The sequence below is a fragment of the Vitis vinifera genome, chromosome 17 (genome assembly GCF_030704535.1).
Source record: "Vitis vinifera cultivar Pinot Noir 40024 chromosome 17, ASM3070453v1".
Lineage (NCBI taxonomy): Eukaryota > Viridiplantae > Streptophyta > Magnoliopsida > Vitales > Vitaceae > Vitis > Vitis vinifera.
In genome coordinates, this window is record NC_081821.1 from 12,140,068 (window position 1) to 12,156,962 (window position 16,895).

Genomic DNA, 16,895 nt, shown 5'->3' on the forward strand with positions numbered 1-16,895 from the left:
ATTTTTGTTTCAATCTCCTATCCATTAGTTCACTCACAGAAAGCCATAAATACTTTGTTAACCTTCTTGTTGATTCTTGTCTTATTCAGGACCATATTCAAGGCATGATGATTGGGAAAGGTAGAAGACATGGCAATCTTTATATTTTGGATTTAGCTAGCTTTGGTTATTTTCCTTTTAATATTTTAGCAACTTGTAATAACCTTCGTTTATCTTAGATTGAATTTTGGCATTATCGTTTGGGACATCCATCAAATAGAAAACTGCAAAATCTGATAAATGAGTTACAAATTTCATCAATTCCTAATCTTTCATCTCATTACTCTATTTGTCGTTTGGCTAAATGACATTGTCTATTTTTTCCTTCTTCCAATAATTTATCACCTGTACCTTTTGATTTGATACACTATGATGTTTGGAGCTCTTTGCGTGTTTACACTATTAAGGGATTTTGCTATTTCTTAACCATAGTTAATGATTGCACACGTTTCACCTGGGTGTATTTTTTGTGATCCAAGGTAGATGTCATCACCATTCTACTTGATTTCCTTTCATTAATTCTCACACAATTTGGTAAGAAAATCAAAATTTTTCAATCTAACAATGCACCTAAATTGGCTTTTTTCTAAATACTTTTGCATCAAAGGAGTTGTTTCTTTTCATTCATGTGTTGACACTCCACAATAGAACTCAATTGTTGAAAGGAAACATCAACATATCCTAAATGTTGCTAGAGCTTTAATGTTTTAATCTAACATCCCACTCTCTTATTAGAATGATTGTGTAGCCACTACAATGTACCTAATTAATAGGACTTCATCTTATCTCCTATAAAATTGCACGCCTTTTGAATTGCTTCTGAAAAAGAAACCACTCTACACTCATCTTAAGGCTTTTGGTTGTTTGTGTTATGCATCTACTCTCCCTTGCCACCATACTAAATTTTCTCCTAGAGCAACCTCATGTGTCTTTCTTGGATATCCACTAGGTTATAAAGGGTACAAAGTCTTTGAGAGTAATTGTACTTGGTCATTGGTTAAGCTCTCTCCTGATAAAAATGCTATAGGTTGCAAGTGGGTGTACAAAATTAAGTATCGGGCTAATGGTTCTCTTAAAAAAATATAAGGCTCATTTAGTTGCTAAGGGGTCTACTCAACAAAAAGGTATTGACTACTTGGACACTTTTTTGCCTGTTGCCAAAATGGTCATTGTCAAAGTTATCCTTGCTTTAGTTACCATTCATGGTTGGTCTCTTTCACAACTTGATGTCAATAATGTTTTTTTGCACAATGATCTCCATGAGGAGGTTTACATGTCCTTCTTTCCTAGTGTCTACCATGAAGGAGAGCTTTTACCTGATGATACAATCTGCAAGCTACATAAATCCTTGTGTGGACTTAAACAAGCTTCCTCACTAGTTTTCTAAATTTTTAATGTACTTCTTGAGATAAGATTCAAGCAATCTTCCTCATATAGATCTTTGTTAATTCAAGTCAATAGTAATAGCTTTATTACTCTGCTAGTCTATGTTGATGATATAGTTATGGCAGGAAATGATCAAAATCGTATTGATAGCTTAAAGAAGTTTCTTAATAGTCACTTTAAACTCAAGGATCTAAGAGATTTGAAGTTTTTCTTGGGACTTGAAGTTGCTACATTATCTAAAGGGATCTCACTTAGTCAACACCATTATGTCTTGAAGCTTCTTTCTGATGTAGGATATATCAAGTGTAAGACTAGGAAAACACCTATAGATCCAAACATGAAGTTGTCACAAGATGTTGGAGACTTGCTTGAAAATCCTCTAGTTTATAGCAGAATGATTGGAAAACTCCTATGTCTCACTATAACAGACTGATTTGTCTTACTCAATGAATGTTTGAGTCAATTTCTTACCAAACCTCAGGTTCCTCATTTGTAGGCTACTCATCGAATCTTGCAGTATGTCAAATGGACTATTGGGTAAGGACTCCTCTTCTTTTCTTTCTCATCCATGGAATTAAAGGTCTTTACAAATGTTGATTGGTAACCTGTCTAGACATTAGAAGATCTATCACTATTTTTTGCATTTTTATTGGAGACTCATTAGTTTCGTGGAAGTTAAAAAAGTAGCATACTATCTTTAAATCATCTGTTGAAACAGAGTATCGCTCCATGGCAAATGTGACTTGTGAATTGATATGACTGTTTTCTATATATACTCAAGGACCTTTGCATCGATCACTGTTACCCTGTAGTTCTTTTCTATGATAACCAAGTTGCATTACGCATAACTGCTAACCATGTATTTCATGAATGCACTAAACATTTAGAAATAGACTACTGCATAGTAAGAGATCAAATTCAGAAGGGCAATGTAAAGTCTATACATCTTTCCTTTTAGCACCAACTTGCAAATCTTTTAATAAAACACTATTCCAACTCAGTTTGAATTTCTCTTAGGCTAGATGGGAATTCTCAATATTTATTCTCCATCTTGAGAGGAGGTATTAAGTTTTGAATTAGCCTTTTTTTGTTTATTCTGTTTCTTGTCTTTTTCTAGTGAGCTAGATTTGTTATTTGTAATCGATTCTTGTTTTCAGGTCCTATAAAATCAACTATACATTTATTGCATCAAGTAGTGAAGATCAGAGAATTTTCTCCTAATTCCATTTTCTTTCTAAAATATCTTTTATTTTTTAAATAAAAAATTTAATAATATAAATAGCATAAATATCTAATTAATTTTAATTTTACTTGCTTTACTTTCATCTTTTTATAATAAACCAAACATTAGATAAGCATATCATTAAGAGAAAATTAAGCATCGGTAAAAAGAACCCCAACCAAAAATTAGGTGTTAATAGGATAGAACCCCTTTGAAAATTAGGTGATTCATTTTTCAAAGGGAGAAAATATAATTTAAATATTTTTAAAGCAATTTTTTTTTATATAAATGTCATTGTATAATATTTTTATTTACATATGCAAAATATCTTCATAAAGAATAATAATTTATTTTAACATATGATATATAAAATTAAATAATTTGAATAATATTATTAAAACAATTTTAAAAATTCATAAATACATAAAGACATGTAATATACTCGACATGAAAAATACTCAAAGGTCATGTTTGGTTGACCAGATATAATATGAGATATGATAAGAAATGAAATATTATATTATATCTTATGTTTGGTTGATAATATATATTTCACATTAATTTTTTATTTGTTTCACAAATTAAATATAAACATAATATTATATAACATATCTCATTGGATATGTTACCTTAAAATCTCGTATCCACATGATTCCAATGGGATATGTTATATTTGGATATAATATGTATATTCTATCCTTTCATATCCCTGTAACCAAAAGTTTTTATTAAAATAATTAAAAAAAACAGATATTTTTTTAGAAGAAATTTTGTTTTAAAAAATTACATTAAAATAGTTAGTAATTTGAGTTACTTTTCAATTATAAAAATTCAGTAATTACTCCAATGATAACTTTTCTACCATAAAAATTTTCAATAATTAATTTGTGAAAATATTTTTAACGAAGATGCTAAAATAAGGAAATACTATTTTTAAAATATGGCATTTTTGTTTAGTAATATTAATTCAATAAGAAAAAATGGCAAAAAAAAAAAAATTATCACTATTTCAGAATTTTGAATTGTAATCCCTCAATTTACGACAAATTTTAAATATAAATTTTAATTGAAAATTTAGAACCGAAGGTGTCTTAAAAAAAATATTACATTTGGTAACTCCAAAAAAAAAAAAATTCCTTTTTTTGTTTTACATAGCTTCGGAGCAACGTGGCCTCTCTCCTCTCCTTGGATCTGCCCGGCAGCTACCAACCGTTGAATTTTTTGGCCACAGATTTGTCTTGACAAGGGAGAAATATCCAACATTGGCACCATTAAAAACGGCGTCGTTTTAGTCACCTTGGTCTGTTGGTCATCTATTTACGCGCTGCTGTCGCTTGATTTTATCTTGTCCTGGCCTCTCTATCTACACTTCATCCTCACTTCTCAAGTGCCAAACCCTAGCTAGCCACCGCCATGGCTCTTGTCGTCGAGAAGACCACCTCCGGCCGAGAGTACAAGGTCAAGGACATGTCTCAGGCCGACTTCGGCCGCCTCGAAATCGAGCTCGCAGAAGTCGAAATGCCTGGACTCATGGCTTGCCGTACCGAATTCGGACCCCAGCAACCCTTCAAAGGTGCTCGTATCACTGGATCTCTCCACATGACCATACAGACCGCCGTCCTCATCGAAACCCTAACCGCCTTGGGTGCCGAGGTCCGCTGGTGCTCATGCAACATCTTCTCAACTCAAGACCACGCCGCAGCAGCCATTGCCCGCGACTCTGCCGCCGTATTCGCCTGGAAGGGTGAGACCCTCCAGGAGTACTGGTGGTGCACCGAGCGTGCCCTCGATTGGGGCCCCGGCGGTGGCCCTGATCTGATTGTCGACGACGGTGGCGATGCCACGCTGTTGATCCACGAAGGAGTGAAGGCTGAGGAGGAGTACGAGCGATCTGGGAAGCTTCCGGACCCTGCTTCCACTGACAATGCTGAGTTCCAGATCGTGCTTGGAATCATCAAGGAAGGGCTGTCGGTTGATCCATGCAAGTATCGGAAGATGAAGGAGAGATTGGTTGGAGTTTCGGAAGAGACAACCACCGGTGTGAAGAGGCTGTACCAGATGCAGGCAAATGGAACTCTTTTGTTTGCTGCTATCAATGTCAACGATTCTGTTACCAAGAGCAAGGTAATGGATCTAGATTTTTCACTCTTTTTAGCTCGTTATATACTGAATTTTGTGCTATTATTTCAAATTTCGATGGTTTTGTGCTATTATTTCAAGTTTGAAGTGTTACCTCAGATCTAGCGTTTAGGGGCTTTTCGCTTTCTGTGATTTTTTTTGCCTAGAAGCTGCTTAACTCAGATCCAGGGTTTAGGGTTTATTCATGATTTTCCAGGTTCTAGTGTTTTGGTTTAGCTTTGTCCTCGCTCAGTTTCAGAGTTACATGTCGGATGCCTTTTTTTGATTTCAGATTGAGATATGAATAAGAAGTTCAAGTTCTGAATCTTCTTTTTGACGATTTTAATTTGAGGTTAGATATTTTCAGCATCACAACATCTTAATTGGATGAATCTGTTAACAGAAATCTTTCTGGGTTTAATTAAGATCTTAGCATTAACTGAGCTACTTGGCAGGGTGTGGACCCCGGAGGGAATAGTTATGGATTTGTTCAGTGCTGATTGACCCCTTTTATGTTCTAATATTTTTCAATGGTATTCAATGCAGTTTGACAACTTGTATGGATGCCGACACTCCCTCCCCGATGGTCTCATGAGAGCCACTGATGTCATGATTGCTGGCAAGGTTGCTGTGGTCTGTGGGTATGGAGATGTTGGGAAGGGCTGTGCTGCCGCGCTCAAGCAGGCTGGTGCCCAGGTTATCGTGACTGAGATTGATCCAATTTGTGCTCTCCAAGCCCTAATGGAAGGTATCCCAGTCCTAACCTTGGAAGATGTAGTCTCAAAGGCTGACATCTTTGTGACCACCACTGGGAACAAAGACATCATCATGGTTCACCACATGAAGCAGATGAAGAACAATGCAATTGTTTGTAACATTGGCCACTTTGACAATGAGATTGATATGCTTGGTCTGGAAACCTACCCTGGTGTTAAGCGCATCACAATCAAGCCCCAAACTGATCGATGGGTTTTCCCAGAAACCAACAGTGGCATCATTATTCTCGCTGAGGGACGACTGATGAACTTAGGATGTGCAACTGGGCATCCCAGCTTTGTGATGTCATGCTCGTTTACAAACCAGGTGATTGCCCAGCTTGAGCTCTGGAAGGAGAAGGCAACGGGCAAGTATGAGAAAAAGGTGTACGTGCTGCCCAAGCATCTGGATGAGAAGGTTGCAGCTCTTCACCTTGGAAAGCTTGGTGCTAAGCTCACCAAGCTTAGCCCCGAGCAAGCTGCTTACATTAGTGTCCCTGTGGAAGGTCCTTACAAGCCCACTCACTACAGGTACTAGCCTGGTGATTGTTGTGTTTTTGTTGGTGTGATATTATGATTCCGCCTGTTATCACCTCTTAGAGATCAGATTTGCTGTTTTGCTTTTTGGCAAATTTTAGGACGGATTTTGGCAACATTAATAAATGCGATGTCGCTGAGTCATGTGTCTGTCTAAATTTCATCTGATGTTACCATTTTTGCTCTCATCTTTTTCTGTAACTCTTTCAAGACTCGTCACCATTGTTGTATGTCTTAGAATGAATTGCTAAGTTCCGAACCGTTAAAAGATGGATCCCATATGGCATTGGAGCCCAAGGTGGTTCAAAATACTAGCAACATGGGATCAAAATGAGAGAGGCAGAGGTGTTCACAATCTAAATGTCCACAACCAACGCAAGTTTCATTAAAATGTTGTGCTGCATTTTGCAGCTTTACTCACATGGCTGTAAGCCTGCTGATGAACCATGCGTACTGCAGCTGCCCTCTATTGGCAGCAGGAGGGATGTTGACAGATGACGTGTCATATATTTTATTTTTAAAGGGTAGAAGATAGATTGTTTTTAAAAAAACATATCTAAAAATAAAAAGGGCTAAAATGGGAGGCTTCATTTGTAATTTTAACAGAATTTTGTGCCTTTTAATTGGTTATCCCAATAAAAAACACAATAATACCCTAAAATTTTCAAAATCTATCTAGTCAACCATACAACCCTAAAACCCCCTGTTGTTGTGCCCTCCGGTGTTGTCGCTGCTTTGACTCACTTGTATGTTTTCAAGAAAACTAATTATTTTGTTTTTTTTGTTTTTTTTAATTAATTAATTAAAAGAGATGAAATAATCATCTTATTTATAAATTTAATCTCTTTCATATTTTTTTTTGAAGAATAATCCATTTTTTTACATAAATGTTTTTTTAACTATTTGAAGTATTTACATTATGTTTTAAAAAAAACACTATTTAAATATATATATATATATATATATATATAGTCAAAAGCTATAAAATAAATAAATATTCATAATCTAAAGTTATATACAAATCTATATAATGGAAGTTCATAATCCGAAATTATGCATAATTTTACATAAAATAATTCATAGCATGAAGCTATGTATTAATTTGCATATTTTTGTTATGATAAAATAATCATAACCCAAAGGTATGAAGTATATATATATATATATATATATATATATATATATATATTGGATTTTAATTCCTTTTTCATATTTATACATTTTCACCATGTTTATAATTGATAAATTTTAGGTTATTATATTTTTAGATATTATGTACTTGAAATATTGTTAAAGCATTTTATTAATAGTTTATTATAATAATTGAAATATTTTTTTGATTAATATTATTCTATATATATAGTTTTTAGATAATGTCAAACCTTACAAAACTTGAATTTGTTTCTCTCATTACTTTTACACAACTTATTAAGTTAAGTCATCATTGATGACTAATATTTTTCCATTTATTTTAACTATTTTTCTATGATAGTATTTTCTTAACTCTATAAAGGTGAGGTCTTTACAACAATGTTTTATGACTTGTTATTTTGATGAAATTCTTATCTCATTAATTGCACAACATTGATGATAGACAATGTTAATATCATATTTGGTGATGGAAACCTAATTAAAGACTCCAAAAGAGATTATACTATGTCACTAGTAGTATTTGATTTCATGTGAATGACACTTTATACGATGTTAGATCTAAAAAACTTTTGTAAGACCAACTTGGTTCCCCGAGGTAAAAGGTCATATAGATGTACATTATAAAACCAGAAGTTTTTGTTTAGTGACTAATCTACCTATACACTTAAAAGGTAGAATGACATATTGTACAAATTATCATTTTAATGAGACAAATTTCTCGTTGTTAGGGAGAGAAGAGTCAGTTAAAAAAAAACGACGTGAAATTATTTTGAATGCATTGACTTTGACTTATCTTGATCCTTGTACTAATCAATGTGAACTGAAAGTTTAGAAGATTATTTATTTGCAAGAACTTGCAAATCAACTACCAAATACTTTCATTGATGCAAAGAAAGTGACAAAATCATTTTCACTGACCTAGAATATTCCAGTACGAATTGATGTCCTTGAAGGATAATTAAATAATGTGTTGATGTCCCTGAAGAACAATTAAATAATGAGTTAATGTCCCTGGAGGATGATTAAATAATGAGTTGATGTCCCTAAATGACGATTAAATAATGAGTCTAAGGCATGTTTGAAGCGTGGCAAACCCTGAAAAGGCAAACACATTCCCTATAAGAGGAAAACACAAGAAAATATATATGAAAAGTGGCACTCTTGAAGAAGTTACATATAAAGTGAGTTATTAAAATGGCTGATCAATCTCAAGCAACCCCTAAAGAGCCACAGTTTAAACAAGTAACCTTATGAGAGACATATGTTTTACAGTTAGCTCCTAAAAAGGTACAAGTACTTGATATTGATGAGATCTCAATTATTTACTTATATATGGAGAAAAATGGGATTGAAATACTCTTGTTATTGACAATATATTTTCTTTCCAAATAGCTATTGACATTATAAGAAATGATGAGGGTCCCAAAATAGAAACCGTGAATGAATGTCAACATAGAAAAAATTAGACTCATTAGAAAAATGAGAAGTATTTGGACTTGTAGTCTAGACACCTAAAGTTGTCAAACTTGTTGGATATAAATGAGTATTGATTACTACTCAAAAAGTGTTATTTGATAGCTTGTAATTAACTCTTTTAAACACTTTTGAGTAGTAGTTATCACCTTTTAACCCAATTAACATATTAAGGACCCTTGCAATCAATTCTAATCAAATTGTGTTAAGTTTTGGTGTTTTGATAGCTTTTTGATCACCAAAGCAATCCGAGATTAAGGAGAGTTCTTTGGAATCCATGGCAAAGATGTCCGGACAGGGCGTTCGGACACACCATTGGAGAGCGGTGGGACGTAGCAAGGTTGCTCACTTTAGTCAATGTTTTCCATCCGGACAACATATCCGGATAGGATGCTATCGTCTGGATGGAGTTGATCTGGATAGCATGGCGGCGCGTATCCTCTTGGGGAGTCCGGATGGAGTTGATCCGGATAGCATGCGGCGCATGTCTTCTTAGGGAATCCGGATGGAGTTGAGCCGGATGGGTCCTTACACCTTACCCACGCAAACGGTCCCCTTGCGACGTCCGGATATCTCATCCGGAATTATGTTCGATCAGACATGTCCGGATCCGTTGATCGGATATTTCACATTCGGATCCCCTGACGCTGGATGGGAGAGGCGACATTTCAAATTCCCCGAACAGGCATGTCTGGATCTTCTGATAGCGCTCATCCAGAGAGCATCGGCGACCGACATTTCAGATTACCCGGATCACTCCAAGCTGAAGGCAGAATGTTGCACAGTGTCGCGGTGTTCTCCTGAAGCTTCCTGATATTTCCGACCGACATTTTAAGATATTTTGGGATATTTTGCTTTAGATATTTGTTGTCTAAATCCCCAAAGTCTCCTTGTAATCCACCTATCATAGGATTCCTTAGTCCTTAAGTAAGAACAAAGGGGTGAATAACCTCTTATATATAGTTTGTAATTTCCTTTACAAAGGGCACGATACATATGATGTAATCCAATATATATGGAATCGACGAATAGAGCACTTGCTCTGTTTCTTATATATATTTTTGTTTTCTCGTTCTTTTTCTTTCTAGCCAAACAAACTCTGAGGATTTTTCCTCAGAGGATGAGAGGCTAGGCTCTTCGTCTCTTGGAGTGAAGAAAGCCGGGTAAAGTTCCTCATGCATAAATTGGAAGTTTTGTTGTTTTAGTTTTTAATGAAAAGAAAGTGTGACCTGTTAATGGTTTTTATCTTTTTAGTTAACTTAAAACGCCTTTAACTCACCTGGGCCAACACTTGGTAAGACACGTGATCTCCGTCCATGGAGATGCACTTGTTTATCTCTTACGAGCCTTTGGGAGGTGGTTTGAAGGTAGGATTTTCTAGAATAGCCAACACTTGGTAAGCTTTTGGACTCCAAGGAGACATCCATTAGTTATCTCTTGCGAGCTTTTAACGGATAATCCAAGGTTAAGGATCACCTTGAATGGCAAATGTTAGGTGAGAGGTACGAGCCATTGCAAGGTGCATCAGTGAGAGGGATTTATTGTTTAAACCCATTAAAGGGAAGCATCTGTACCACACCGGTTAGAGAATTAACTATATGTTAATTCTCTAATGCGAGGAAAAGAAACAAGTGACCGGAACTCTCTTTTTGTATGAGGAACCTGAACCTAGTGATCTAAACTCCAAGAAACACTTTTCTTTGTAAGTAAAATCAGTTACTATTTTTGGTTAGTTTAAAACCAAACCTTTTTCATTTAAACATCTTTATGTTTTCTTTTAGAGCTAACCTTGAAATGAAAAGGCACCAATTCAGCTTTGAATTAATATCAATTGTGGAGTGAAAACTCATCCCAGTGAACGATCCTAGAGCCACTATGCTATAGTAGCTTTGTCTTTGCTACCCTAGTTCATGGTGTAATAGGTTATAAATTTTGTTGATTACTACCTCAATCAAGGAGCAGCAGTTGGACATGAATCAACTGATACACCAAGTGGGCACGAATCAAGTAGTTATAAGAAAGTGTAATGAGAAAAATGAAATCACGAGATATAAAACATGACTCATAGCTCAAGGTTTCCCGCAGAGACCTAGTATTGACGACGAGGAAACATATTCTCCCATGATGGACGCAACCATATTTAGATATCTAATTTGTTTAACAGCCTTAGAAAGATTGGATTTGCGTCTCATGGATGTCGTTATTACATATTTACATGGATCTTTAGATAATGGCATATATATGAAAATCCTTGAAGGATTTCAAATGCTCGAAGCAACTAATTCAAAATTTGTAGCATATACTCAATTAAGCTACAAAGATCCTTGTATTGATTAAGCAATCCAAATACATGTGGTACGATTACTTCAATGAATATTTGAAGTGAGAAGTATGTATGTTTACCTTATTTGTCTATGCATATTCATTATGTTGAATATTTTCAATTATTATAGTATATGTGGAACATTGAATTTTGTTGGAACTCCTAAAGAGCTTAAAAAAATAGTTGACTATTTGAAAAGTAAATATTGAAATGAAAGATCCTGAAAAACAAAAAAAAATTCCTCGGCTTACAGATTGAGTACTTTCAAACGAATTATTAGTTTATAAGTCAACATATGCAAAAAAAAATTCTTGAAGCACTTTCATATGGATAAATCACATCCATTAAGTTCTTTGATGATAGTTCATTCACTTGAAGTGAAAAATGACCTCTTTTGTCCTAAAGAAGATAATAAAGAACTACTTGGCCCAGAAATACCATATTATAATGTTAGTGCTGTATTGATGAATCTTGCAAATTATACATGATCAGATATTGCACTCCTTATTAATTTACTTATGAGATATAGTTCTACACCAACTAAGAGACATTGGAAGAAAGCCAATCATGTACTACAATAACATGGGTCTATGTTATTCCGAATTATCAAAATCTTAATTGCTTGAATATGTAGATGTCGACTATCTTTCAGACCCCCACAAAGCTCGATCTCAAATGAGGTATGTATTTAAATATGGTGGTACAATAATATTGTGGAGATCAATCAAGCAAATAATGGAAACATACGAACTACCCTCCATCAGAGGTAATGTTACCAAGTTAATAATGTTGCATGCATTGCACATATTAAAAAATGATACATTAAAGGTGATATAATTAAGCATATATCGCCCAAGTCTTTTTCTTTCATTAACTCTAGAAGAGTGATGAAATTTCTATTCGGCAAATAAGATCAAGTGACAATTTAGTAGATCTATTCACAAAGGCATTGTCAATTGCAATATTCAAGAAGCTCATTGGAATACACCGACTCAAAGATCTCCAGGTTGTGCAACTAGAGAAAATATAATCATGTCAACATGATGGGAAGCTAATTGATAAGAATATCATTACACTACACTCTTTTTTCCTTCATCCAAGTTTTGTCCTATTGGATTTTACTAGCAAGGTTTTTAACGAGGTAGTTATAGTAATCCAAAAGAATATTGTACTCTTTTCCTTCACTATGGTTTTTTTCATAAGGTTTTTTCTAGTAAGGTTTTAATGAGACATATTCTTATGATCATCCAAGGGGAAGTGGTATAAAATATGAGAATTTATGGGATTATGGGAACTTGTGGATGATCATCCATATTGATGTATATCTCTTTGTAACTCCCTATAAAAGAGAGATACCTCTAATGAAAATTCATCTCATTCTCTTCCTACATTCTATTCTACTTTTCTTTGAATATCTTTGTTTATTCTCTCGTTTTTTCTTCTCCTTATTCTTTTATTTTACAACATATATATTTGTTAAAATAAGGTCCAAAAAAGATAAATGGTTAAATTTTCAGAATTGGGTTTTCAATGACCCTTTTAATGAAATAACTTTTTTTTTCTTTTTTAATTTGAATATTTAAGAAGGGCAATTTTTTTCTTTAATAAATATTTTTTGAGTTGTTGTAAATAGGCTATAATTGAGCTATAAATAGAATATGAGAATTATTTTAAAATCCCTTAAATTGAGGGATTCGGTAAGATAATTTTTTGATTTAGGAATAAGTTAGTTTCCTATTATGTCTCTTGTTTCCTATTTCTTTTCTTGTAATCTCCTATATAAACTGTGTATAGTCAATCTAAAATACAGAACTTATTATTTTTCATCCCATATTTCATGTCAGTATCCTTTTAATTAATTATGAAAAAACAATATATGAATGTATATATATATTATTATGATAGAATATTTATATATTTTTTTAAGTAGATTTATTCCAAATTTTCTTTTTTAGGTAGCCATATCATTAGCTATTTCTTTCATGTCCTTTTAATCTATTGTATATTATTGAGAACCTAAAACATAATTTTCTTATTATAAACCCCTGCACCCACATATTACTGTCTTTTTTTTTTTCCACTATTGCCATGTTTAGAACATTGACAATGTAATCATGGTGATGTATATATTGGGAGAGGTTGAGGAGTTTGCAGCCAAAGTAGTCTTTATTTAAAAAATAAAAAACCTAAGTAGTGCATCTTTCAAACTAATTGTCAAACTACTCTTTTGAATCCACATCAACAAGCTATTTTTGACTTCTTTTTTTTTTTTTTCCAATTCAACACATTTTTATTCTAAAGGCCATTTTTTTCATTTGAAACCATGTTGAGCTCCCACCATCTACGACTCCCATTTTCTCTTCTCACCATCTGCGGCTCCCATCAGTAACATCTTGCCATGGCTAGGTAAGTTTTTGAAGTAATTTAATTTTGGGTAAAATAATAGGCAAATATTTGGGTAAGTGGGTTTGAGAACAGAAGTGGTTAATGGATTTTTTTTTCCTCTTATTTTCCTCAGCTTTCTCACTAACCAAACAGAGGAAAATGAAACATTAAAAATACCAAAATAAACAAAGAATCAAATTGAAAAAGTGGTTCATGAGTTTTTTTGCCTTCATTTTCCTTAGCTTTCTCACTAACCAAACAGAGAAAAACGAAACATTAAAAACACCATTTGAAAATTTTAAAATGCTAATATCGAGTCATATCGAGTCATATGAGTTTTTCATGAGTTTGTTTCATTTCTGTTTCCAAAAACTATTTTTTGTTCTTGAGAACAAAAGACACTCAAAAACACGTTTGGCAATTGTTTCCTGTGTTTTTAAATTTGTTCTCCATGTTTTTAATTTGGTGGTTTTGGAGAACAATCTCAAGTTGTTTTTCGTGTTTTCTACACTATGAACGGAAGAAAACAAAAGCACAAAAAAATCATGGAGAACAAAAAAAAAACACTTGCGGAGAACAAAAAAGACTATTCATAAATAACAAATCACAAACCCTCAAAAAATGTATTCTACAATAAATTCAATCAAATCCCAAATCCACACATAGAGAACAAACCCACAAACCCTCAAATTTGTGCGCTCAAAAATTTCTTTTCTAATTTCCTTCTCCAAATGAGAAAATTGATCAGCTATAGTGTTGGTAATGGTGGTAATCCTGCAATCTAAACTTCACATGGGCAATAGAGGTGGGTGAATATATGTGTGTGTGTGAGAGATAAGAGGATTGGGAAAATGGAGATGCTAAGATAAAAGAGGAAGAGAGGAGTGTGGATTTATGTGGAACGAGAAGGAGAGATCGTGAGAAGAGAAACGGATGAGAAAGATTTCAAGAGGAAGAAGAAGGTGCAAATGAAAAATTAGGGTAAGGGGTAGGTCTGAAAAGGGTTTTTTTTTTAAAAAAAAAAAAATTGATTTTTAATTTTTTATTAAAAAGAGAAAAATAAAAAAAATGATTAAACAAATAATTTTTATATTAAAAAATGCATACAATTTTTAAAATTTTAAAATTATAAAAATTAATTGAAAAATGGATATAATTTTTTTTTTCTTTAAAATATTAAGTTAATCAAAGAAAATATATTTTTTTTAAAAAAAATAGATAAACATGTTGAAAAGGTTTTATATTTATAGATTAATTTAATTATCAAATTATTTTTATGTTTAAAACTAATTTATTTTTTTATTTTAAAAATTAGAATAATTGGAAAGGATGTTGAAGGGATAAGATTTCGTGAAAAAAACAAGATAAAAAAGGCAAATAGTTAAGAAAATTTCAAATAAATATACCCTTATAAATCATAAATCCTTTAATTAATAATATTTCTTACCAATATTTAAAATAATAAAATATGTTTGATTTTACATAATTGTCAATATTTCCTTTAAATATTTGTATCCAATGTTTCTACAATCAATTTAGAGTGCTAACAAAAGTTTTAAATTTGAATTATTACCTTTTTTTTTCTTTTTATTAAAAAATCTAACCCTTTATTGAAAATGATTACCTTATCGTTAATCCTCATTTAGTATGATATTTAGTAGTTTATTATTAAAATATTTCATCTTCTTATTTATTGTAATTAAAATATATATATATGATCAAAATTTAAAATAAAATAAAAACTAAAAATATAATTTGATTTCCCATTCAAATCCATCACCCTCTTATTATTATCTTTTGTTGAATTTTTTTTTATTTATATCTTTTTATATAAATAGATAAGAGATATGAAGAAAACATTAAATTAAAAAAAAAAACCAACTTCTAAACATGTTTTTTGTTTTATTTGTTATAAAAAAACATTTTTTATTAACTCAACCAAACATGTTTTTTCTATTTTTAAGAACAAAAATTGTTTTCCATAATTCAGTTTCTAAACGCAATTTTATTTATGAAAAAACCAAAAATTGTTCTTAAAAATTATTTTTCAAAAACAACAACCAAGCATGCCCTAAATTTAATTTATTTTCAATTTATAAATGTTATTACTAAGTATGTGACAAATTTTATTTTATTTTTCTTTTAGCACACCCATTATTTAATATTTATATTCCATTAATATTTATTTTAGATTTCTTATTGTGGTCAACTAGATAATTAAAAAGCGAAATTGGTTAAATTACTACTTAAGAATGGATAATATATTTGTACATAAATCCTACAAATCTTATAATATTTAATAGGAAGAAGAAAAAAAATTAATATTTTACTATTTTTGGACTTATTAAATTGTATAAAAGTTGGGAGAGTAAAGGATGTAAATGATAAAAATGGCCTTATTGGGTATATTTTAATTTATTTTTTCAAGTATTTTAAATTTATTAAATGGGTAATAAGTCTTAAAAATGGACTTTGGAATGATATTGTATGAAAATGTAAAATATTTGCAAAAAAATCTAAAAAAAACACTTAGTCCTCCTTTTAAACAAATCAAAATTATATTTTAAAAATGTTATTATTAATGATACATTTTATAAAACTTTCATTAATTACATGTAAAACCATTACCAAAATGTTAAATTATTAACAAAAAAAATAAAAAATAAGAAATAACACTAAAAACAAATTTAATATATAGAAAATATTAGTTTTTACTTAAAAATTAACTTATTAAATTATAAATTGTAAAAATTGTATTAAATTAGAAAATTTTAAAAGTTAACTAGATATAAGCAAAAGTGTATTAATATGTCTATTCTGCTTTCTCTTTTTTAATTATTTTAATGGAAAAATATTAAAATATTTTTAGTCGTAACTATTAATTATGTTGAATATGTACACTTTACATCAATTTTTGAAACTTATATAAAATCAATTTTTGAACAAATATAAAAAAAAAAAAATCACTTAATATGGGTAGCTTAAACAACAACATTTTAATTGTTAATGGAAAAATAACAAAATTTTATTCAATTTTAATGGTAATAAATAATAAGAAAATATTATTAATAAAAAACATTGAATTTTTGGATATTAAGGTGTTATTTGTTATTTGATTATTGTTAATAGCATACCCTATTATTGTTATTTGTTATTTCATTACAAATTGATGTTATTACTAATGTTTTCTATTGTGTAATTTTGTGGTTAAAAATGAAATTGATTTAATTTTTTTTGCTTCTTCTATAGGTAAACTATGTCTAATTTATTAGTAGCAATAGTTTGTATTTGTAATGGGAAAATAATGATAACACAAACCGATGTTGATTATGTTGGGGATAGAGTTGTGGTTGAACCTATTGATGTGCCTCTTGGGACAACATATGAACAACTGTTGGAAATGATATACTTGGTCATTGACATCAATAGAGAACATTTTCAATTAATTCTTAGTTGTAAGTATCCTATGAAAAAATGGAATAAATTCTAACCTTGCCTTGTAAAG

The 16,895-nt window shown here is 31.6% G+C and overlaps 1 protein-coding gene across 1 annotated transcript; it reads left to right on the forward strand.

The window, feature by feature from the left end:
* The first annotated feature begins 3,922 nt into the window (after nucleotides 1-3,922).
* On the forward strand, nucleotides 3,923-6,243 carry LOC100265604 (adenosylhomocysteinase). Its single transcript, XM_002277964.5, has 2 exons — nucleotides 3,923-4,771; nucleotides 5,312-6,243. Exons 1-2 carry the CDS (start codon nucleotides 4,061-4,063, stop codon nucleotides 6,056-6,058), a joined length of 1,458 nt encoding a protein of 485 aa, XP_002278000.1. The 5' UTR covers nucleotides 3,923-4,060; the 3' UTR covers nucleotides 6,059-6,243.
* The last annotated feature ends 10,652 nt before the right edge of the window (nucleotides 6,244-16,895 follow it).

Bases quoted from the DNA above. Each gene is read 5' to 3' on its own strand.
- LOC100265604 (XM_002277964.5), top strand. From the start codon at position 4,061: ATGGCTCTTGTCGTCGAGAAGACCACCTCCGGCCGAGAGTACAAGGTC. The intron at 4,772-5,311 runs GTAATGGATCTA...TATTCAATGCAG, and splicing joins ATTCTGTTACCAAGAGCAAG to TTTGACAACTTGTATGGATG.